Below are 26218 nucleotides of genomic sequence, written 5' to 3'. Positions count from 1 at the left end.
CCCATTAAGACCATAGTGCCCTTAGACTAAACATGGAAATATAGACTCTGACGGCAGATAAGACCCAATATATTTCCTGCTCTAAAGAGTCAGATCTTCATCAGTCGTCGGTCTCGTCTTAGATTCAGGAGCCATATGTCTATCCCATGCTTTACTTTGCTGTACAATCATCTTTTGTTTTTATTATATATCTTTATATTACTCCTACCAAACATCCCTATGTAATCTTTACTAAGTCAAATAGATTTTAACCATAACTAAGAATATACAAAACTTGTGAAAGGCAACGAATATCGCAAATGAGCCACGCATTAGAAAATAATTATTGTGGAACCAAAGGTAGCTCCAGTCATATATTTTCTATTTCTTATATATTTTTTTATATCTGTAAAAGCTAAAATAAAACCGAGAAGGCTTGTTTAATTTGTACCCTGTATTGAGTACATTTGGAGGACGCGTAGTGGTCTTCATTGAAATTCAATGGCGAAAATGGATTCTATGTTAACCAGTATAAAATACAGTTTGTCAAGACAAAATCAATGAATGCTTAGGTAGAGATGATGCTTTTAAAGGCCATCGAATGTTTCATATGTAAGCTTTCAAGCTACCTTCGCTACTCCGCAGAAAGCATCTGAGTGGTTCTGAGAGGTTATTTAACCCCTTTCCAACCAGCTGGGCCAAGCCATTCATCAAAAATGGTTCAAACAATTATTTCACTGGTAATTGCGTTACCCCCAGACTAAGTGCATTAGCATTTTTAAATGGATTGATATGCATTCTATATGCATTCTATTGCTTTATTTACGATCGTTACACATATTTTCCGACAGTTAATGAACTCAGTTGTTTGTTTTTTTTAAATGGGCATTCTAATGGGTTTTGACCATTCATGATTTCCATATCTTTGCTTATCCTCTGCTCTTCAGTTAATCCAAACTCTTGAATGTTGATCCACAAAATTCTGTTGTCTACCAAAATGTCTTCTCTTACGAGGATCTATCCAGCAATTACAAATCTGAAAACATATTCATTATTAATTAGTATTTTAAAGGGATACTAGCCCTCCCGTAATAGATCTATCCTAACTCTTTAGTTACTTCATGTCATGAGTATGGGTTTCCAGCTATTTTATTTGGAAATTAAGCCATGGATGTAATTTCTTTCTTCTAATTACTTTAGATCTTTCCCGATTTAGGTATCACAATTGGTTCTTTGCAGTACAAAGTTATTCAAGTATATACTTAAAAGCCCATCACAGTCTTTACTTAAGCCATCTAATGCATTCATTAATGGCTGGAGTATGCAGGCCCGGACTGGCAACCTGACGCCCCAGGAAAATGCGGTCAGCCAATGGAGAGCATAAATCCATAACGTGTGACCACGTTGACTGCACTTAAGTCATTATGCAGACACTGGCCTTAAAGTGCCAGGGCGGCCCTGTTATCACCATATCAGCAGGTTGATCTTTTCTTTGACAATTTACCCAACTTTTGGGTTTTTATCTCACAGATCATTCAAACCGTCAGTGCCATTGACAAAGATGACCCAAGAAATGGACACTTTTTCTTTTACAGTCTTCTACCAGAAATGGTCAATAATCCAAACTTCACGATCAAAAACAATGAAGGTAAGGAATGTTGATTTTTAATGGGTGAGCTATAGGCGGGACTGCATTACATTGTAAAGATTGTAAAGATATTTAATGTTTGAAATTGCATTTCACATTTATGAAAATAAAGTAAAGGATGGTATTTCTGAATTAAATGCAGACATTATAGTCATCTTCAAGATAAAGTACATGAAATAAACATTTTCCTGAAACATTGTTTTTTTTTTAATGGATGCAGCTGAAGCCTTATTATGAAGTTCCAACCCAGAAGAAAGAGCTTGGTTGGCCCTGTATAATGTATAGTTAAATCAGCAGGATTTCTCCAAAGTCTCCTTACTCATCTCAGCCCTTCTTGCTGCTAACAATGACCCTTCATAATGAATAGTGAAGTCACGGACATCTAACCACAACTCTCCTTCCAGCTCTCCCTTCAGTAAACAGACACTAATGTTTCTTGTTGAATTTTGAGTTTTTGACAATGAATCGTGCATTTAAAACATTTGTTGTCCAATCTTAATACAGCTCTTGGAATTCTCACATCAAAGTAATTCTTAGCTACAGCCTTTGATACGTTCTTAATGAAAGAGAATAAGAAATGCAACAATTTAAAAGACGGCTATGTATTTTAAAACACAAATATAGCATTTGAACAGTACATAACAATTAAAAGAGCTCATAGCATATTCTTTTAAAGGTGGTGGAATGACCTTTTTTAGACAACATTCCCTAAGGCAGTTGAAAGCGTGTTTTATATACAATAAGATGTGTAAACCGACGGCCGCCATGCCCAACAGACAGGGTTAGATTATTCTGAAATAGTTTAAAGGTCACCTTAAAACTTTAGAACGTTCAAAGGATTGTCTAAAGTTCATATCCCTCAATAGGCATAGACTGATAATTATATAGACAATTATCTAAAGTTCAGGTTTTTTAAAACAAAAAGTCAGACTATTTCTTCGCCAAGCATTAAGCTTTAAACAATTAGCTTTGATAATGTGCTGCAATGCTAATTGCTTTAATAGCGAGTTTAGCACAATGCCAACATTTTTTTGTGAATAAAATTAAAGCATCTGAAATAAAAATCCATCGTTTATATATATAATTTGGACCTGACATATTAACATTTTCGTGAAATAAGCAGCAAAGTATTTAACATCTTAATACATTTTTTTTATGTTATAATCATTATAAGTTAATGGTCCCAAAGCTAAGTCTTTAGTGTGTGTTTCATAATTAAAGTATTAAGGTTAACACGTACAAGATTTGCAACACATGTGCACCATGAGCAAATACTTCTGTATGATGGATGTAGCACTCTAAAAAGTTGGTATGCCGTGCTGCAGGAGTGACACGTTCATAATAATAATGTTACGCATTCACCTTCATGACCACATGCATGAAGTGTCAGATTTCAAGAGTTCTTTTATGGGACACGCAAGGACTTATGTTGCAAATGGGTCTGCACGCGTGTGCGCGACAGTGTGATGTCATGTTTTACCCAGTTTACCCCCTGGTCCCGGGCCTAGGGATCCCGCATGGGTAGTTAACAGCCACGATGTAAGCTCATGGGTGGCCATTGATGCTGTGCATTTTGTTAAGGAGCCATAACAGCTTTGCATATCCACAAATGGTGTAGAGTGGAAGAAAGCCTTAATAATACAAAGACCAATCTCATTCATTCCTAAAGCAGTCATTTATACAAGTAAATGTACAGATGCCATGTTGCAATCCCCTTCGCATAAGTACTTAAGCCTTAACGATTAAAGTTATTGCTGTGAATGATTATAAAGAAACAAAAAATTTGATGATTGTTAAGACCCATTTGGCCCGGTCCAGTCTTCCCATTTTTCCTGCTGTAAAGCAAAAAACTTACTGAGGAGCCATATGCCTTTCCCAAGCATGCCTAAAGTCACTCAGTGTATTAACCTCTCCCACGTCTGATGGGTGGATGGTCCATATACCTACCTTCCTCTTGGTAAAGTGAAAGTAAAAATATGGGGCTTAAATACTAAAGCTCTGGACATCTCCCAGGATTGTTAGGTACAAAAATGTAGGTGTGTATAGATGTGTGTATATTATATATATATATATATATATATATATATATATACACATGTATTTTAAAATAACTCGGCAAATCGGAAAAGAATATCATGATTTAGTGAAAAAATTTATCAAGCAAAAAGGGTGAGTTAACTGGTTACATTAATATATTTTAATTTATATATATAAAAAAAACTTTTGGTGGGTCTTAAATATTTAATGTGTCTTGTTTTTATTCAGGAATAACAAAATAACACGGCCAATACCGTAGATTATTTTTCTTGGCATATGCTACACGGGGCGATAATGCAAAGAAACATTGTATCCTCCCTGCCTGTTGAGTCAAGCTTTTCCAGTTGCTGTTATGTTGCTAAGAATGAAAGGTTCCAGAGATGACACCCATCTGTTTACACAGAAATGATTTATCGCTGAATAGAAAGTGTCATGGATTAGGCTGAGGGTGGATGCTATTAGCATGTAAAATGTCAACATCTAATTAAAAAAGAAAGTAAGAACAAAGAAGACTGTATAAAATATCTCATGTGCCTGCAGCGTGGAATTTTGGGCTTTTTCTCTTATTTTCATTAGAAGAGCGCTCATTTCTATAGACCGAGAGAAAATTGTACTGACTCGAGTAGGATGGCCAAAGACCACTGGACCCTATAAAAGCAGAGAGATTAGATCCATGAACTTTTAAATTCAGTACGTTTCTTTTTGGACTGCTTTTAGGAAGTTATAGAACTTGTAGAAGCCCCTCAAGTATTAGCAAAGCATAATTGGACTTCTTTATGGTTCTTTGACCCCCAGCTCCTCATCCACCAGGGCAGGAGTGACAGGAACAAGGATGACAGAACTGGTGGGGATGTGCCACTGTTGCCACATTGTTACAATATATCCCCTCTAACTCTCTGATGGAACCAACCATGTTATTAGTCAAATGGACTAACTTTGAAGAACCTGCATACAAAAGAACTTTAATACAGTCAATAGAATCGTATACACACAAGAAAAGATTATCCTCAATTATTTCTGCCCCAGCTTCAGGCCTGTAGGCAGTTGCATATTTGCCTCGGGTGCTGCCCTAGGCCTGACCAAGGGCATCACGGAAGCTTCCGCAGCCACTGTCCTTAGGTGGAGCACTGGGGTATGACTTCATATCCCAATGTTCTGCGTCATTCTATGGAGGCTGTTCCGGATCAGCACAGTCTTCCATAGTGCTGACGGGATCAGAGATCTTCATTGTAACCGGCCTATTGTGGCAGGTGGACTGCTGCTGCTTTCCTGAAACTGCCGCCTAGGACTAGTAGATCTGGGCCAGAATATGGGTCTGCATGTAGATGCCAAATACCACAGTTTAAAAATCCATCAAAATAACTCAAGTATAGCAAAACAAGAGCGAATATAATATTATCGTAGGTCTTCTGTAAACATTACCGTTTTATTGAGGATTTTTAACTGAGCAGTCAGTCCCCTGCCTGTCCCACCTTCCCTTTCATCCGCTGTAGGACATGGCTTATCACAGGAGCCGATGTCCAGCAATGTCATTTCTGTAACTCTGTGGTGCCTCGTGAAAGAGCGTCGAGAAGCTGAATGCGGGGCAGTGACTTCCGCAGAGGAATCTGTCTATTCAGTAGGTGGTCAGAGCTTCTAACTGCCCCTCAGGGTCAGGTCATGGCAGGTAACTCAATGTCAGAGAGTGCGTTTTGGCTTTGGTTAGAAAAGACCTTGAAAGATACTTTGTGTGTATATGCCGTACAATTGTTTTATTGCCTCAACCCCACTTAGTGTTTTTACAATGGACACATTTTCTGAACTTTAGCGCATTCAGAAATACAAAAGAACTAATATGTTACATTTCAGAAATGTAGTCGTTGAATTGTACATCACAATGGTTCCCCCGCTGCTCGCAGGCTTCCAGCTGCAAAATCCTTTGTTAAATCTGCTTATTCTGCTCCCCTGGTATATTTTTTTTCCTCCTCTCTTTTCCTTGGTTACATTTCAATTCACTCTTTTTGCAGATCATGGTTTTTTTTTTTTATATATATCTAATCATTTCAGGAGTTTTAAAAGCAAAATCCCATGAAAGGTATAGATATATATTTTAATAATTTTTGTTAAAAAAAAATGAATAGTAAAAAAACCAAAAGTGGTCTTTTTTTTGTTCACATTCATAGCAGCTTAATTTGTGTTTTTTCCCCTGATACTTTACAATGGTGTTTTTCTTTTCTATTTTTATTTGTTTCCACCTGCTGGCTATACTGCTCTCTATAGCTTCTCTTTGTGTGTGGTGTTGCCCCATTATGTATAGAAACCTGCTGTAAAGACTCAAACCTTAATCAGTCGTTGGTTTCATCTTAGATTCAGAAGCCGTATGCCTGTCCCATGCATGTTTAAATTCCCTCATTGTTATTAACCTCTGCTCTGCTGGGAGACTGTTCCACACATCTACCACCTTCTTAGTAGTGTAAAACATCTGTACGTTATGTCTAATCTTTTGACCCTCTAGTTTTAGATTATGGCCTCTTGTCCTAATGTTTCCCCTTCATTGAAATAATCTTTCCTCCTGTACTTTAAGTCCCTTTATGTGCCAAAAACCTATAATATATGCTATAGGGTTATAACTGTGAGTAAAACTCAGTTGGAATGGAATGTCACAAAATCTTAAAGTATGCAGCAAATATGAAAATATTGGCCAGCATTTGGTCTTCCAGTATATCGTAAGTTGTTGGCGCTATATAACAATTAGATAATAACAATACAAGTGTCTCTTAAAGAAGATTTATCAATGGGGGGAGAGATCATTTAATAGAGATATATAGTCCTGCACATCCCGAGAACAGGTGTCTAATATGAGGCCAAGGACTGATTAAGGTTTGAGCCTTTATAGCAGGAAAACGGGACAGACCAGACGGGCCGAATGGGGCTGATCTGCCGGCAAAGTTTCTACGCCTGGCTTTATTTGCAAAAATGCATTTGTCAAACAAACCTTCACTGCTAGCATAGCCTCGTGTTTCTAGCGTTTTAAGCCAGAATGCACAGCAAATATCATTGGAAATTTTTTTTTTTGCTAGACATGAATTATAGTCATTACTAATAAAATGCGCAATGTCACCGGATTTTTTATGATGCTGTACTTACATGATACGTTTTACATTATGTTGAAAGTTCATCCTTTTCATAGGGTGGGTAATAAACTTGGGAGGTTACTACATGAGTAGTTCATTCTTTAAGGACATTCTTGACAGAATGAATCGTTATATGAGCGAATATTACTGAAATACAAGTCGAGCTTACTGGAATATTTAAGGTTGCATGTGCCAAACATCTTCTGAGCAGGGTGCTGCAGGGGGAGGCAAAGTAACTAAATCTCCTATAAACCTTGCAGGATCATGGTATTTGTAGTTGAAAAACATTTACAAAGCTCTCCTGGCTATCATTGTATCTAAAGGGGATGATATTTTTCTCCTTGAACATAAACCCCAGCACTGTATACAGTCATAACCACCGAGCGCTGTATATAGCAATAAACCCCCAGTGCTGTATAGAGTCATAACCCAAGTCCAATAACAAGTCCACCCCAACATAGACTTTGATTAAATCAGAGTGTCCAGCTGGGTGATTAAGACTGAGTCGTTCTTTTATTTACCATAGGGCAGTATTATAATCATGCAGGGTGTTTTTTTCTAGTAGATTGGGCTCAGACAACCGATCTAGAACCATTACAACTTTCTAATATGTAGCTGCCTGAAAACATTATATTATGGGGCAACAATAAAACAGAATATTTTGGAATTTGTTAACCCGATAAATAGTAATAAAACATGGTAGGAGATTCCCTTTAAGATTACGGAATGTACAGACCATTTATCCTTAGTTACTTTTTGTATTTCTTTCTTTTAAGTCCCGTGGGATAAAGTGACAATAGACAGGGGCAGAAATACAATTGCGATATTGCAGCTGAAATGATAGTCTGCTGGCAGTTCCCCAAGGCAAACGAGATGCATAAGATAGGTATTACCCTGCTGTTTCATACCCTGACATTTTGTACTGTTCATTTACCTTCACATATGAACAAAGCCAAACTGGCATTAATGCAGGAGGGTCAATCAATTGCACAGTGGGTGAATGTCAACTCAGAACTCATTCATTCTTGCAGACGTGAGACCAATATCTTAGCAGCTTTGTGTTGATTCGGTGGACCTTGCTCAATAAAGGCGTCTGAAAACTGAGAAGTTGAAGGGGATAAAAGGACGCGTCAACATTAATATACTTCAACCTTATAATGTGTTAGCAATATGACTTGCAGCCTATTGACATCTTAGAAAAAATAGGTAATCACAGTATAATGTATATATATATTTTTTCCTAGTTTATAAACAGGTCACTTAATATGAATGAAGACCATATTGTACGCTGAATGATTACAGGTACGGAGTCAAAACTGGAAATTAAATTATACGAATGAGAAAAGCTAAGCTATTGCGTGAAGACCTAAATTTGATACTTATTATCCTTGGCATAACACAATAAGTGCTAATACACATTTTCTAGACAATTTGCATAGAACAATCCACACAATGATTTGCATATTCTAATTCCCTCCGTATATTTAATTAGAAGTACGTTCCATACCATCATTGATTATCTAGCATAGGGGATTTTCAGCTTTAAAACGAACAATCGTGTACCGCAGAAGACAGGCAATTCAATATAGGGTGACATTTTTAGTTATTTTCATTTTATTTTATTTTTTTATGAGAATTTCCCTCTGGCGCTTTTCACTGATAGTAGTACTAGCTAGTGGGTTACTTGATCTGTATTTTCAGAATATGTTATCATGGTGACAGTTTTATATGACTTAGAATGTCCTCTTCATCAGAGTAAGGATTTGACAAATGACTACGTTAAATCAATAGAAAACACAGTTTAAGTAAGAATTTTAGCTACAAGACAACAAATCAAAGGAGAATGTTCTGGAGGGGAAAATAAACAATAATTTAACCGCTGGCTACATGTTTAAATACAAACAAGTGTGATTTTTTTTTTAAGTAAGTGTGTCATTAAAAAAGTGCACGAGAATAGTATTTTAGAATAAAAAACTATAGGCACGTGGTGCGGGAAATATACAGTATAAATCATGTTGAGGCTCCAAGCAGAACAGCATTTTCATGTTAATATACTTCCTAATGTTTCAAATGACCAAATATGGACAATTTTATTTGAAGGGGTGTGGTCAGAGCTTTATAGACAGTTTTATACAACTTTCTGACGTATCACTATGTTTGTAATCGAGAAGATGAAGGACATTTTTGTATTCAATTTAATTTATCAACAGATGTTTCTGCTTTTTCTACACACATTTTTGGGGCTGTAGAACCCTGTGATACCCTCATACCCAGCAAACATTTTGAGCTACTAGACATATCAGGGGAGGAAAGAGGGGAAGAGGGCTATGGGATCCAAAGAGTGAGTGCTGGACCTCCTATAGAAGGACACTTGGGAGCTATGTGATATAAGGAAACAGTATTTAGATTCCAATGGCCACATTGATATTTTGACTCCAGTGGTAGACTTACATGGGTTTGGAAACATGGATTTGACAGCAGATAAGATCCATTCTGCCATCTAGTCTAGTCTTCTGTAATGAAGCCTTAACCAGTCCTTGGTCTTAGACTCAAGATAGTCATTTGCCTATCCCATGCATGTTTAAACCCCCCCCACTGCCAGGGGCCCAAAGAACCAAGTACCCCCTGAATCTATATAAAAGATGTGAAATTGCCTGTCTGTCTTCTCCGATCTACCACCGACTGTACTAATACTAACTTAGGTCAAATAGAGAATGACAAACCGATTCAGCCAAGCTCGAATCTTTTTTTAAATCTCACCCACCCCATTATATCATGACAGATGATATCACTATTTAAGTAGTTTAAAAAGTTATTAAAGTAGTTTAATAAGGTCAAACTTCAATATTTATTAAATCAATATTTTTTTAATATATTGCACAAATGCACTGAACCAGTGTTAATAAAAGCAGGTAAATGCCAATCACGTTGCTAGAGAGAGATCTGGCATTAGGCCAAGTAATATACAGTTTTTTAAGCTGGGAAAAAAAAGGTTAGAAACTGTTTCAAAAAAGCAAATATTAAACACAGATAGTTAATATTGGAATATTCAGTGTGTCACAGTAGAGGTTATAGAGAACAGTTTAAAATGTACTTAAGATTGAAATTGTTCCGTGTATATCAGTTTAATGATATTATATTCTCTCTGTGTATTGCAGAGCTAGCAAATAACCTTTACTAGAATACACTCAAGAATTTAATGCTGGGTGAGAAATATTTTTTACATTCTCATTAAGAGGTTTCACGACGCACAAATAATTCTTTACAAACACTTTCGCAGAATTATATGGGGAGGGAGTAGCATAACCCTTACAAAAAGGTCGCAGGGACACTAAGGACATTCGTAGCAAAGCTGAGTTTTAGTCAACATACGTTTTTGGAATGTGACTTCTTTTTTCCATTATATATATATATATATATATATATATATATATATATATAAATTCTTAAAGTGAAGGTGTATTCAATTTCCAAACACAACAAAGCAACTGAAGTCCCCCACTATATTTTCCCTTGATGTGTGTAATTAAAGGTTTTTGGTTTATTTAATAATAAAAGAGTAAGGTTTTAATTTTAGGTGCTGGTTGGTAAGCCGTAAGACATATTTCTTATAGACATATCCCCTGTTCCCTCCTAATAAAATACAAATATATAGGGATGGCGGGAGTGGGAAAGGGTGTGATAAGGCAATATGAGGGTAATGACTTAATATTTAGCCACTCCAACCAGTGGTGTTGCCCTAGGTTTAACCCAGGTAGCTCCACTAGCCGCTGTCTCTACTGCAGAGATATGACATATCATTCCCGCATTTAAGGACGTGGGACGCCGAGCAAAAATGAACAATGGAAGCTGTTCCAACTCATCACTGTCCCCTACTGTCTCCCATTAACCAGCCCATTAAACGGCAAATGGGCAAATGGCTCCCTGTTATGCTATAGAGAGACTGCTGCCACCCCTGCCGACCTAGGCTTAGTGGGACTCCACTGACTCCAAGTCAACTCCTAAACTGCCAACGATAAAGGGGCATTACATGGATATATTCTAGATATATAATATAAAGCGGGAGTCTACATGTGAGGGAGACATGTCAACCCAACACAGTTCTAGCCCGGTTTCTGTATACCTTTTACATATTTCATCAAGTGCCTGCCCACATTTAACATGGACGGCCTGATTTACGTACGTTGCGTCTGCACTGCGTAGTATGACAGCGCTGTGCAAATCAATAAATAAGTATATGTTACAGCAGAATGAAGATGTCGGTAGAACTGCTTTGAGACTTGATTTGTATACCTTGGTCTTCTCTGTGCCGGATGATCACCAAATAATACGTTTAACATCCAGATATACAAAGCTACGGTACGTGGGTAATAAAAAGTATACCCCATGCCTAAAAACTAAAAAATCAGTTCTCGTGCTCTACTAATGTTTCTTCCTACACATTAATGTATTTGTCTTTCTTTCTTTTTTTTTTTCTAGTAACAGTTATAGCTGTAATGCAGTAGCTTTAATAAATAATAAATGCATACCAGTACATTGCGTTATAAGCTAAATGGGAAATTCTGCCTGAAGGGCTTAAGCCCGTATGTAAGCTGGTCCTGTATCTCCGTATCTAGACATGTTAGTTAACCCGCTCTACAATCCCACAGCTACAGGCTGATTGCGTTTTACACTAAAGAGGCTTTTAATAACTATCAGAGTCTTATAGTGGATTTGAAAATATGTCCGTGGAATGACAATCAGGTATGTGCATTGTAACAGTATCTCCGAAGACTGCTGTCAAAAACGGCATCTTTATTTCTGAGGTTAGTTAGATGACAGACGCGTAAATGGAAGGTGCATTTCCACCTGCTATGCTCAGGTTAACCCTTCCGTAACTACACGCAGCATTCGTTTTGTAGTTCTGTAGAATGCCTATTAAAGGGCACATTAAACTGTCATATGACCCAAATCTGGCACTGATAGGCTGTTGCCATAGAAAGCAAAAAAGCTTCATAAAATTGTGTGCTGTTTCGATGTGGTTGACCATTAAGAGAAAGTAATCAAGTGGCAGATCTGCTGGGGATTATGTGCTCGGGAAACTAGCGACCGCAAATAAGTGGCTAAGGGAGAGGGATATAAATCAAATAAGTATATATTAATACATTAAGAAAACATGAAACGTCTTTGGACAGGGCAGAGCCCTGCATGGGTAGAACCAGCACCTTCTTTCCCCAAAAAAGCCCTGAAGTAACACTGAAACGAGGGCACATAGTAATGCATTGGTGTCTTGTGGATTCAAAGCTTTAAGTCTCCTGAGAGTAACCAAAATATACTGTAAGTAATGGGTTAATACGATTGCAACATGGAAAAGAAGACTGTAAAATAAATTCCCCCACATTAGGGCCTACTCGCTAAGGGAGAGTTGGCAGGAGAGTTTGGAAGAGGGTTGAATTTCAGCCCCTTGGCTTCAGTATAAATTATGAAAGGTCAACCCCAGGGAGCTTCTGCTGCACAAATCACCAACCCCATCCCCATGTATCTTTACCACTTACACCAACTTACTTAGCATGTGTTATATTGTTTTTGTTTTATTTATTTAGCGTGTTGGTTAATTCATTTTTGCACTCTTCCCTCCCCAGATAATTCACTCAGCATTCTGGCCAGACATAATGGTTTTAACAGACTCAAGCAAGAGGTTTATCTGCTACCAATCATCATAAGTGACAGCGGCAGCCCCCCAATGAGCAGTACCAGCACTCTCACCATTCGGGTCTGCGGCTGTAGTAGCGACGGAGTAGTTCAATCTTGCAACGCAGAAGCTTATGTGCTACCCATTGGACTGAGTATGGGAGCGCTAATAGCCATTTTGGCATGCATTGTTCTCCTTCTTGGTAGGTATCTCAATTGTACATAAATATATGAATATGTGGAGGAGAGAGAGAGAGGGGGGCGAGGGGGAGAGAGAGAGAGAGAGAGAGAGAGAGAGAGAGAGAGAGAGAGAGAGAGAGAAAGGAATTGTAGATACAGAGAGGCAGGGAGAGAAAACTAGAGGCTGAGAGATGGCGCAAGAAAGAGTTTTGGATGTATAATGTATGAACAAATACCGTAAATGATATACTTAGTGCTCTACTGTTTACAGTCTAATAAAGAGGGGGATATAATAAGCTTAGTTATAAAGTTAGTATAATACTCATTGAGACTTTATGAATGGGGTGCAATAAGTATGAATAGGAGGTCCTTGCCATGAAGAACTTACAAGGATAGACATCAATTATAAAAATTTACACTGCATGCAACATTACATTGATGCATTATGTGTACCGATAATATATTTCCACAAATACACAGAAACAAGGAAAAATCAATCAAAGTCAGTCAATTATTTGAGTAATTAAATTGAGATATAAATGAACAGGTAATCATTCTATTGGGGTTAACTAATATATATATATATATATATATATATATCATGGTATGGGTAGCCATAAAACTTCCAGAAAGGTACAGATGTCTAGGAACTAGCTTCAAAAGGGACCAACCACCTCCTTTTCTACAAACACATGGTTTAAGATTAAAAAGAAATGAAGAAACATAAAGCAAAGCAACCTCGATATTATATACATAAAACCGGCAGGTTGAAGCCTTTAAAAGGTATAACTAACCACCACACGGAGCCTGATTTGTATTCTGGTTCTAAACAGAAAAGAGCGTTATTCAAGTTAAAGTCAAAACAACCAAAATCTCTGTTTTGTGTATGTATTTTTTAAATGCAGCATTTTGTTTAAGTGTTTCAAAAATAATTTAAATGATCTGCAGAAATAGGTGGGTTGGATAAAAGAAATGTACATTCGAGTGGACATGTCAGGAGCTTTGAGTGATAACTTCCTTTTATACAATACATTTTTACAGAAATTTATGGTAGGTGGATGGCATGCTGTGCAAAAGTAAAATGTGAAAGTTTTAAGCAGCTGCATACTGTTTAATGGAAACCAATGAATTAAGATATTAGCAGGGGACATATAAAGTCTTTTTTTGTCCATTACTTTATCAAAGTATGCCTTTATAAAAGCCCCATTCATTTCTGTTTTATATAAAATTCACATGTATCAAACACGCTTATTTATACCGCGATCAGTAAAGTCTCATTTAAAATTGTGAAGTTCTTCTGGAAAAACATATCTTTTTAGTGTTTGTGCGTACCGACTATCAAAATATTACTTTTTTTATTTGGCTACCAAACGTGGAGCCCCTATGAAGGGTTTCAACATTTATTAAGCACAATAGATATTCAGATATCCGTGTATTTTGTGGCTTTGGTGACACGACCATGGCAAAGATGCCCAGGGGTGCAGGTGGCCCCAAGACTGCTGTAATTCGATGAACCTAGCCTACAGGTGCAACCTAAATATACATCTAGGAACCTGGCTAGGTTTTGGGTGGCTAATTGAGCTTTGCACCAATTCCATCCATTTTATCTGGAATAGAGCTGGACAATTTGCATTTAACTTTTCATAAAAGATCTTATGGAAAAAAATGTATTGATTTGGTTGGACTTTCCTCCTGAGCTGAATTTTGCTAGCTCTCCCATGATGTCACAGACATCACATGATCCTCGTCATCTATTTGACTGTTATTTTCACTTTTTTCTAAATTTCTTTTTTTTTACAGTAATCGTGGTGCTCTTTGTGACTCTACGAAGACATAAAAATGAGCCCCTCATAATTAAGGACGACGAAGACGTCCGCGAAAACATAATTCGTTATGATGATGAAGGTGGTGGAGAAGAAGACACTGAAGCCTTTGATATTGCCACGTTACAGAATCCCGATGGGATAAATGGATACTTACCTCGTAAAGATATCAAGCCTGATTTTCAGTTTATGCCCAGACAAGGACACACATCAACTCCCAATGGCGTTGATGTGGATGAATTTATTAATGTGAGGCTCCATGAGGCTGATAACGATCCCACCGCCCCACCCTATGACTCTATACAGATTTATGGGTATGAAGGAAGAGGATCGGTGGCTGGCTCCCTTAGCTCTTTGGAGTCATCGACTTCAGACTCAGATCAAAATTTTGACTACCTCAGTGATTGGGGTCCTCGTTTTAAAAGACTTGGAGAACTTTACTCAGTTGGAGAAAGCGACAGAGAAACTTGACAATGACCGATACTTTTGCATTCCAGACTCAACAATTCTGTAAGATTTTAGGGCCATTGTTAGTAACAGCTAATGTTGGCCAACTTGTTTTAGAGACAACTTAGCACCAGTCATCTATAAAACCAACTACATTGTAATGTTGAACCAAAAAAAATGTGTACGTTAGGGGGTCAGTCTTGTGGAGTTTCCAGTAAAGTTTGTGAAGTATCTAGAAGTCATTGGATGTTCAGTATTCACTTGGACCACCACGGAGTTTGGAAATTTGGCATCTGAGATGTCTCGAAAAAACAGAGCAAATAAATATATTTTGTGAAAAACAGGATTTAAAAGATTGTTGTCTCTGGTATAATGTCTTCTACAAACAAAAGTCTACTGCAAGGTTTTGAAAAGGAATCAACCACTTATTATTAAAGCAATACCTGGTCTTCTAATGAATTTTGATAATGTTCCCAACTGGCTTCCATTGTTCAACGACTGTACATTGTGCATAACTGGTGGACCCAGAGTCACCAACTGAAAATCATTTTTACATGTTGTTGAGCCTTAAAATGTTCACATGTTCATCTTGGAAAATAAGACTGAATGTCCTACATTTTTGTACAGATCAAGAAACAAAAATGCCCACAAGAAATGGAAAAAAAAATAATTCTTTTTTTAACATTTATCTTCAAATTTGAATTCTAAAAATACATATATTTTAAAAATGAAAATCAATTTACTGTTCAAAATGTAATTTATATGTTCATTTAATAAAAATGAGGATTTTGTTATGTTTTATTTATTAATGTTACAAAATTATATGTTGAGAATTAATTATATAAGATCTATATCCATTGAATCTTTGTTTATATTTTCTACATATATATATTAACCCCCCCCCGTATATATTTTCAAATGTAATATTCAATATTAATCCATAAAAACGCATTAAAAAAAGGGACATATATTTATTGTAATTGAATTTTAACAAAGAGCTGGTTGGAATGATACCTTTTTTTCCCCCCTAGAGAGACTTTTGTCCATTTTATATCTTGTTCAGAACTACAATATAATGTATCGTGTTTTTTATCACAAGCACAAACATCTGGAAGTTAAAAGGTTCATGTGAATATTTAAACTATAGAATTTTAGAGTTTTACACATTACATTGTACAGTGATGGAATTATGCTTGTACCTATCTGGTGTTCTAGAACGAAAATCTGTATGTATATAATTTTAGTGCTTATGTCATTTTTCTTTCTACGATATTGCTAGGTATGCACAGGACAACTGCACATTAAAAACATGGCGGCACTAGTCGCCGCAAAATCATATTACATTTGCAATTCTAAGTAGACATTGTTTAAACAAAGATCTAAATATCACATGCAGGTCATTTTAATTTTCTACTTAGCTATAAAGCTATATTACCATTTGTTTATTTAATCCATGCATTGTATTCAGAGAAACTGCTGTACTGTTTACTACTTTGTGAAATATATTTTTATAAATATTTTGTCTTCTGTCTCTGTAATGAGTTTCCAAACTCAAAAATGTTTGTTTTATACACAAATTTAAAATAATTGCTTGTTAAGGTACACTGATTACAGTATTTGGTGATTTTAACTACGCTTAGAGAAGCGACATAATACGTGCAAAGTGTAAGAAGAAGAAAGCTACGGAATTTAGAACACAATGCATTTAATCTATTTTTGTTTGTTTAACGGGCAGTAGAAGTATTATTAAGCACTCATCTACAGACACCAGACGAGCCAGAAGGCTTGTTTTTCCCTCAGAAATCTCATGGTGCTTTCACAACCACAAGGGATTCTGGGTAGGCACATGCAAATAAGGTTAACAATTATCACCTTTGCCTCTATATCCACTTTATACATGGATACCTTGAAAGTAACTGCCCGCTGTACAAGACAGTCTTTAGACAAAACTCGGGAAGAGGTGCAACAGCCAGATCACCACTCATGGACAGCTGTTTCGTCCTTCATGGGACTCGTCAGCATGAGGTTGTGATACTGGCTTAATAGTTGAGGCTTGGCTACATTCCCCCTCAACCTCCCAACTTTAAAATATTGTTTTTTTCCAATATTGATGCATAAAGAGATCCATAGTGTTTTTCAAATAGAAAGCTGATTGCTTTCTACTCAACAAAATACTTGGGATCTTTCTAAGTAAGCTGACCCTGAGACTCTTGTGAATGTGTTAACCAAATGGCTCTAATATCGGTCATTATGGAAACCTTGACTTGTCATTATTTAAAATTACATGTTATTGGGCCACCTGTATTTAAGCAGGGGTATCATCCATAACACACTAGGAGCCAAATCACTAATTAAGATAATCAAAGCAGTGTAGAATAGGAAGGTGTCAGTCCCAGACCCTGAGAATCTGCCCCTTCACTCTGAGACTCAGGTCAAACACTGAGAATTCCTAGGTATGCGCGTAAAGCACATAAGAACAGATATATATATATATATATATATATATATCTTGTGTATTATCGTGGCTTTTGGCTTTATTTGTTCCATTTAGATATAATAAGTGGCAATGGTAGAAAGGGGCATCCAAGATCTGCACTCTTAGCCTGTTATCCGTGATGTCGTTTTAAGTCACAGGTACAACTAAGATAAAATGCGCAAATTTGTTAAATACACTAACTTTGTGTGATTATAATCAATTAGTCTGACATTCTGAATTCTATCTTTACAGAATATTTTTTTCTCCTTTGGCTGTCTTTTAAAAGGAGCTCATCTTTCAAATGTAACATATTGTCGACCATGAACAAATTGATAATCCATTATAAAATAGATAGCAGCAGGTAATTGAATTCACTCCTATGTCTACCATTCAACATTATCTGTTTGAGTGCTGGATTAGTGACCAAATCATCTGCTGGCTGCTCCTTTTTCATTAAAGGGTTAATGTCTATTATATTGTGGTTAAAAGGCAGCTTATAACTTTGTATTTCTTTGAGCCAGCAGGTGTTACCATGCGTAATTTTTAGCATCTTGAAACTGCAGAGGGCTATTTTTTTGTAGAGAAACTCAGGGATGCATAACCTTCTGATTGCCTTTTTGATTGAAAGTCCCATCTGAGACCACGACAGTGCAACCAATAATAGGATTTCAAAAAATCCCATCAGTGACTCTGTAGGAGAGGTAAAGCATGACAGGAATCCCATCATTGTTAGTCAAAAGAATATGGTTACTGCTACAAGGGAACGTTATTCGAAATTGTGTATTTATACAGCATTTAAACACACACAAAAAGGAAAATCACAATAAAGGGAAAAGCTGAACAAAAAAAATGGTCCCCGTTTTTTTATTTTGGAAAACGGAGAATGATAAGGCCATACTTCAACATCACACCATAAATTAAATAATTTACATTATACACCGGGACATAGAATCATCTGTGTTTGATGGATCTTTATTCAGGCATAGTGTGACGAGCCACAGACTACCAGTGCATTTACGTTTTCCTTAAATTCAACAATATAAAATTGTAGTCTTAGTGGTAAGTGGCAACCCAGGACAATGTGCATCCTCCATATAAATCGAGATATGATATCATACCCCGGCGTTCTGCTAAGATGGATGCATTTTGCAGGTAAGCAACACTACAGGGGCTGTGTCAGAAAGGGCAATATGCCCACATTATTGCGCCACAAGGGCTGCCGTCTACACTGACTTGCCACCCTAGGCCAGCATGTGCCTTCTACAAGTGCCCGGAAGCTTGGAGTGAGAGTTTTTAGGGGTTCTATACACAGTTGCATGTAACATTCCCTCCTTCATTAGCACCTATATCTCTTTACATAGCATATGGGGGATTGCATAGTCATAGTCTTGATGTGCAGCAAATATGAACTCTCATGCCCTCTCCTCTAACACCGGTCACTCCCTAATCTTTCCCTGCAAAAGAGTTAATGGAGATGCCAAGAAACAAAGATTAATGGCACTGTCATAGACTTGCCTAGTTACAGTCACAACAAACACTGATGTCCTTCAATCCTCATCTGGTGTTAATCTGAATTAACTGTTATATGTAAACTCCACGGTTCAAATCCTTGCAGAGATATATAAATAAGGGCCAAAAAACACATGTTTTCATAGGAAAGAAGAACATTATTTCAACCATTCCTAGAAGTGAGACTGTTGTCCATGCCTTCTCCCATAGCTGTGTATTCCATGCATACGTTACCACAGCTTATCACACATACCCTCTTTTGCTAATATAGTATTAGCCTTTGAAGGCACAATAACTTGTTCCTTAGGTTGACAAACACACACTGTAGCAGGTATTTCGTGTATAGCTTCTGTTTGTCTTTGACCTTGCAATATAATGCCTTGAAGCAAGGCAGGAACCATATAGGAGAAGGCTTGGGAATCCACAGAGGTGAAACATGTAGCAATTTCACATTCTGTAGCTACCTGATGTATCTCACTGACATTTTACACATAAATCTTTATTGCAAGGATACTTTTTCTTGGCTGTATTTTAATCCTGACATTGTTAGTATCGCAAAAGTAGACTGATATTTCTGGAAAACGGTGATAAAATCCAACTAAATTATTATATCGCTATCAGAAAATTTCAAGTCTAACATTATGGATTCAGCATCGTTCTGTTGCTCTGTAGAGAGAAATTCCCATGATCAATTGAAACCTTGGAACAATATATAATTAATAATTCTTGCATCAGCTGAATGTCACTTTACCCACCAATGACCCTTAAAATATATCCCCTTTGTGAAAACTGGACATGGTCTATATTAAATTTTTAATTTCCTGGTCTTATGTTCTGTACACAGTGAGCTGTCAAAGCTTTAAAAAAAATCTAAAAATCTCTAATATATTTCATGTCATCTCATTCTGTATAACCAAAATCCAATAAATATGGTGGACAAGATTGATCTTATTTCACAAACGTTTAACTTGCTTTCACTGGAGAATTCAAGACGTTATTTATGAAGTTAACAGAGTAATAGCTGGGAATTACCGAAAGTTGAATTTACGGCCATATTGAAAAGAAATATAAAATTATTTTGCGTCAAGGGGGAAAAAAAAAATATATATATACAGTAGAGTCATTTGAAATTCTTGCCACATGCCATTCTGATCATTATGGTATGGTAAATGAATATGCACTTAAAATGTTTATCTGTTGTATTATATTGGTAGAGATAATTTTCTTGCTTGTAATGATAAAGATATGACAAAGTATTTTTTTTTCCCAAGCAGTGTTTTAGACACCATGCCTAATCATTATAGCACATCGTTTAGTAAAACAGTACATACTTCTTGACTGCTGAGAAAAAATGCTAGGGATAAGAGATTAGAGTCATACCGCGCACGTTAAGGAAGACTGCCGGAGTAGTTCAGAGAAACAACTCAGAGTGAGTCTGACAGTGAATTTAGAGGAGGTGAAGTTGATAAAACGGAAGAAGAGAGTGAAGAGGCTCTTTAAAAGAGTGATATGTAGTTGGGTTACAGTAAGACAAAAACGATGTAGATGTACTGTCGTTCTGGGAAAAAAAGCAGAAAGAATCAAAAAATTTGTTTCAAAACATATAATATTTATGAAAAATCATCACTGTTAGAACATCATAGCGTGCACATCACAACATTTCTTTCAAATCATGAAAAACATTAATTAATTTGCATTAATATGAATACAGTGAATTCCGGCATTCTCCGGATTGATATATTGGTGTAAAAAAATCTGATGGCTGATGTTTAGAATATTTCAGTTTTGCAAACAAACAAAAAAAATTTCAATTAAACACAGATTTAATGAACTCCTTAGGCCTGTATGCCAAAGAATATCATCTGATTGTGATTTTCTGGTGGAGACAGATTCAATTATCCTGTTTAATTTTAATCTCTAATTGAATCTAAAATATGGAAATTAAGATGATAACGTAGAAGAGACTTGCAAGGGAAATGTGAAGTTAAAATTTGTTCCTTCCTATTCTAAATCTTTGTAATCGCTTTCAATATATAACGAAAGAACATATAAATAATAGTTACAAACAAACGCCGTATGTTGTGAGCAGGTTGTCAAAATAAAGCAACAGTCTAGCCCCCAAATTGTATTTTTAATTGCCAATGCATTTTGCACCGACTCCCAATGGATTTTATGCATGCGTTTAGTTACTAGACTACGAAATTGGAGCCTCTGCCTTATTTTTTATTTTATTTTTTTTAAAGCCCGAGTTGCCTCTACTGAAACCGGAAAGCATTACTATGCAAACTTCTCGCACATGCTCAGTAGCACTACCACTGATGTCACTGAAGCAACAGCCAATAACATGTATGCTAGCAAAAAAAGTGTTATAGCATATATTTCATTAGCTGCTGCTTCTCTCATTGTTCTCCCATTCTAGATTGGAAATTCTACTTCTAATTCAAGTACAGGAATGCATACTGAGGTATCCTTCCTGGTTTCAGTAGAGGCAGCTGGGGGAGGAGTTAAATGATTCAGAGGACTAATTTTTGAAGTCCTATAACTAAAGAACGCCAGTACCGATTTACATACAATAAAATGCACTGAAATCATTACATAAAGGACAATACATATGCAGTCAATATGAAAAAAAATTATAAAGTTCTGCTGGGATGTGCTTAAACAGATTACATTGTAATGTACTGAGAGCTGATTCTTTGTTCTCCCATCAAAAACCTTCTTAAACAACCTTGGTTCCCAACCTCAGAAAAGGGAGTCTAATTGTATTTCTCGAGGGAAGTAATACGCAGGGACATAGGGAGGATAACATAAAATTAATTAGTTTTACGGCCGTAATTGTTCCTACAAAAATGTTTTTGTCTTTTTTGAAAGTTATCACTATTTAATATTTGTGACACACGTATAAGCAAATTATTTTCTTTAGACCGCTTATCAATGTCAAGAATCTAACACTGTCTTACAATGCTGACCTTCCTTTTAATAATTTAGAGCTCCCAAGTTAGGAAAGATAAAGGCACCCGTAATTATTTATGGTCTTTATTTCGATCTGGAGATATCTTGCTTTATTACGGTCTTGGAACCTCTAAATCTTTAACTACACATCTACTTTCTAAGTAATGAGAAGTCGCTTTAATTTAATTTGTAATGACAAAATGTTACTGTGTGATTCTGTTAATTTACTTAACTAAGGGAAATACGAGGTTACCTTGTTTGGCTTCATGAAAATAAAAGATAGAACACATTCGTAATAAAAATAAGCAAAATGATTATTAACTTTTAAATCACATTGAGATATATTACTTCAATAAAAAGCTATGGAGATGTGGGTGCTTTAGAAGAAATGCTATTGAGATATGCTAGTTGTTCATTAACCAGGACTCGCTGAAGCACGCAGAAAATACATAGAATCTATGGAAGGTCACAGCTGGAAATGATAAAAGAGACGTTTCTGGCACTTTTGCTCAAATGGAGCTATCAACAAAATGAAAATCACAAATTAACATAAGCCAAAATATAATCTTTCAAATAGCTATTGCAAGTGTTATTAATTGATTTTTAGGGTGTTTTTCTAGATTATGGATTCCCAGAGCCAGACCCACCATAAAAGTAAACTTGCAAGGAACCCTACGGTGGACTCTGCTGCCTTCTTTTTAGCCGTACAGAACCGTGTAAAACCCAGGGGGATTTAGGAATCCCTAAACAGTTATGGGCTGCTTATTGCGTCTGCATCTTATTTATACGACACTATAACGTTATGTATGTGCAATTTGTGTAATAATAAAAATGTGTGATAATGTATGATTATTGTGCCAGAATCAACTTGGATTTTACAGACTCACCCCAGGTTCTTTGTGGCAGAGGGACCTGCCCCCTTAAGTCTGAAGACATCACTGGATATAGCAGCACATGAAATGATGAAATATTCTCACACATGATGTCACTAGCAAAATTAAGCTTTTACATATATATCCAGAAGAAGGTAACATGCACGTTAAGATGGAGCAGGCTTCCTTCTAAGGAAGGGTGTCAATTACAAATTAATACAAGGTAGAGATATATGTAACAAAAATGAAGAATACCAGCGTGTTCCAAGACGACGCACAACATATTGGGCCCTGTCCATAGTGAGATAAAATAAAAGATGATTGATGGGAGAAATCAGTCAAGGCCATCTCTATCGTGTCTCCTACATCTACGATCCTTATTAAGGTTGTTCTATGAATTTCCTGGGGCAATCACCTAATCTGTACATAAGCATTTGTGATTGCAGGGCCACTGGCAGCTACATAGATCAGACCCGTGCCGGTGGTAACTCTCCTTTTAGATGTTGACGCAATAGCCACACACTCTCCAAAAACAATACAATGTCTAAGATCCAGAGGCGTATATAGGGTATGGCAGCCATGGCACGTGCCATGGGCGCCATCTCAAAGGGGGCGCCGGTGAGCGGCTTTTAAATGCCACTCACCGGCATTTTTTTTTATTTTTTTTTTATGCGGAGGAGAGAGAGGGGCGCCTAGCAACCGCTCGGCGCCCCTCATTCTCCTCCACGAGCCCTCTACCCCCGTCCCGGTGCCGGCATTTCATGCAGAGCGCCGCAATATGCCGGCATATTGCGGCGCTCTGCATGAAATACCGGCACCAGCGAGCGGCTTTTAAACACTGATGCAGAGGAGAGAGAGGGGCGCCTAGCAACCACTTGGCGCCCCTCGTTCTCCCCCGCATCAAAAAAAAAAGACAGCGTTTAAAAGCCACTCGCTGGTGCCCGCTGCTTCACTGCTGGGCGCCGAAATATGACGTCATATTACGGCGCTCAGCAGTGAAGCAGCAGGCACCAGCGAGCGGTGCAGGAAGACAGAAGCATCGTCCTCCCGTCGCTGGACTTCAAGGTGAGAGAGAAGGGGGGGGGAGAGGGGTTAAAAAGTGATAAGGGAGGGAGGGAGTTAAAAAGTGATGAGGGAGGGAGTTAAAAAGTGATGAGGAAGGGAGGGAGTTAAAAAGTGATGAGGGAGGGGGTTAAAAAGTGAAGAGGGAGGGAGTTAAAAAGTGATGAGGGAGGGAGTTAAAAAGTGATGAGGGAGGGAGGGAGTTAAAAAGTGATAAGGGATGGAGGGAGGGGGTTAAAAAGTGATAAGGGAGAGGGGGTAGATATAAGTAAAGAGTGTGCATTAATGTGTGGATGCATTGAGTGAATGAGGGAGAGCATGAGTTAATGTGTGGATGAGTTGTCTGAATTAAAGTGTGAATTAGTGAGTGACTGTAAAAGTGTTTGTGTATCATAGATGTATAATTATGGAAGGGCAAAGATGGCACTAGCAGGAGGTTTGAGCCTTGGGGACCAAGATGGCACAGGCAGGGTGTATATGGGACAAAGATGGCACTGGCCGGACTGTTTGGGGACAAAGTTGACTTGTGCTGGGCTATTTGGGGACAAAGATTGCAAATTTTATGTGTGTAATCTGGGCGCTGGTCAGGTTCTATGTGGGCAGCGTGGACGCCAGGGCTGGCTTTGGGGTGTGCAACCTGTGATCTATGCCTGTAATTTAGGGGGTTTTAAATATACCTTTAATGCCGTGTTTTTATGTGAATTCCAATTGATCTTTACCTGCAAAGCTGGGTTTTTGTGTTATTCTGTAGATCCATATCTGCTATGCTATGTTTCCATAAATTATTTATGTGTACCTGCAAATACTGGGTTAATATGTCTTATTCAGTTGATCTATACCTGCGATGCTACGTTTCATATATTATTATTGAATACCTGCAAATACAGGACTTGTATGTCTGATTCTGTTTATTTGATATATACCTTCAGTGCTGAGATCACAAGTGAATTTCAATTGATCTGGGTTTGTGTGTTGATCTATACCTGCTATCGGCAGCAGGGACTAATATATATATATATATATATATATATATATATATATATATATATATATATATATATAGGCAGCAGGGGCTAGTAAATGGGTTTTAGATATTTGGACAGGGGCGCAATTTCAGTGCTTGCCATAGGCGCTATTTTCAGTAGATACGCCTCTGCTAAGATCCATTTCATTTTCATAGGGCAACAGATGGGGAAGCACGCTACTTGCTTTGAAAGTGCTCGTGGTGCTCACTTTAGTATATATATGCAGGAAAAAATATTGAAAAGTATATTTTATTTACTTATTAACTACATTTACTTTTGAAAAATCCCAAACGTCTGTCTTAATTCTGACCATGAAAGACTGAAGTAAAAATTCAGATTTTGTCCCACAGTACTCTATATTCTTTCCAATGAACGTTTTCTTTCACTTGTAAATAATATTTATTTTTTTCTGGTTAGCCTGCAAAGTGTAGCACGTTTCAAACGAACACTGTTTAGGTCATAATTTATAGTATTGATTGTTTTATGCATCTGGTTTCATTTTTTGTTGTCTGCTCTTTGGAAGATAAGAACAAATATTAGCTTGGAAGGTTCAGATGATTCCAGAGCAGCATTAAAATTATGTGTTCACCGGGGGATGCAATGAAACTGATAAACTTCTATTTTCACAAATTTTAGAACATGATTATAAACAGCAGCAAGAGACGACACATGGGGTAACTCGTTTCAAAGCTAAAATGCTAATTTTAGGCTGGGCAACCAGACCTCAGGTGTTGAATATGTTATATAGTATTCACGGCTGTTTATTTAGAATACTTTCAATGATAAAATCTTAGCCTTTCAAGTGAATAATAATGTAACATTCATGATAACGCGGTGGTACTTATAAAATATAATCAAATACTTATACTGCTGAATTACTACTGATAAACACATATTTAGTCATAGATATGTCATAGATACATTATTCATTTCTTTTTTCACCTGGCAAAAATATTTCATCTATCTGGGCATAACTGTATAATTTCTGATTCATTTGGAAGGACTTCAAGAGCATGCTGTGTTTTAAAGGGCAAAGCACTCATTACAATTTGTTTGTGGCTTAGTTATCTTTATTACTTAAAAAAAGCCATGACTAATTAATCATTTGGGTATGCAGTTCCGTTTTAAGTGATGTAGTCGCAGTTCTATGGAACCTCAAGCTAAACGTTTGTTGGTATTTTTAATGCAGGTAGATTGCAATTGACTGATCTAGGCTAGGCTTAAGTTGTGTTGGGAGGTGTTGTAACCTTAGCAGGACTGGCTGTAGAGCCTCTAGTTCCCTCGCGGTCTTTGGTTGAAGTTCACACCATTTATCGGGCCAAAAATGTTAAATATGTAAAGTTATATAGGTCCTCGGAACCTTAGAGGTCTCTTCTTCAGACGGCAGCATGTAAACAAATGATGCATGCCTTTGTTTTGGCCAAA

At 37.1% G+C, this 26218-nt stretch overlaps 1 protein-coding gene across 1 annotated transcript in view; it reads left to right on the top strand.

Moving 5' to 3' along the window:
* Positions 1–14921, top strand: part of LOC149299115 (cadherin-8) — a 127170-nt gene extending 112249 nt beyond the window's left edge. The window contains exons 9-11 of the mRNA XM_089486497.1: positions 1510–1627; positions 12399–12650; positions 14428–14921. Coding sequence (XP_089342623.1) covers positions 1510–1627; positions 12399–12650; positions 14428–14921 — 864 coding nt within the window. The remainder of the gene's footprint in view (positions 1–1509; positions 1628–12398; positions 12651–14427) is intronic.
* The last annotated feature ends 11297 nt before the right edge of the window (positions 14922–26218 follow it).

Source organism: Sceloporus occidentalis, unplaced genomic scaffold (genome assembly GCF_023333645.1).
Source record: "Sceloporus occidentalis isolate IW3139 unplaced genomic scaffold, rSceOcc1.0.p SCAF_29, whole genome shotgun sequence".
In the NCBI taxonomy this organism is placed as follows: Eukaryota; Metazoa; Chordata; class Lepidosauria; order Squamata; family Phrynosomatidae; genus Sceloporus; species Sceloporus occidentalis.
This window is presented reverse-complemented; position numbering and strand designations above follow the sequence as displayed.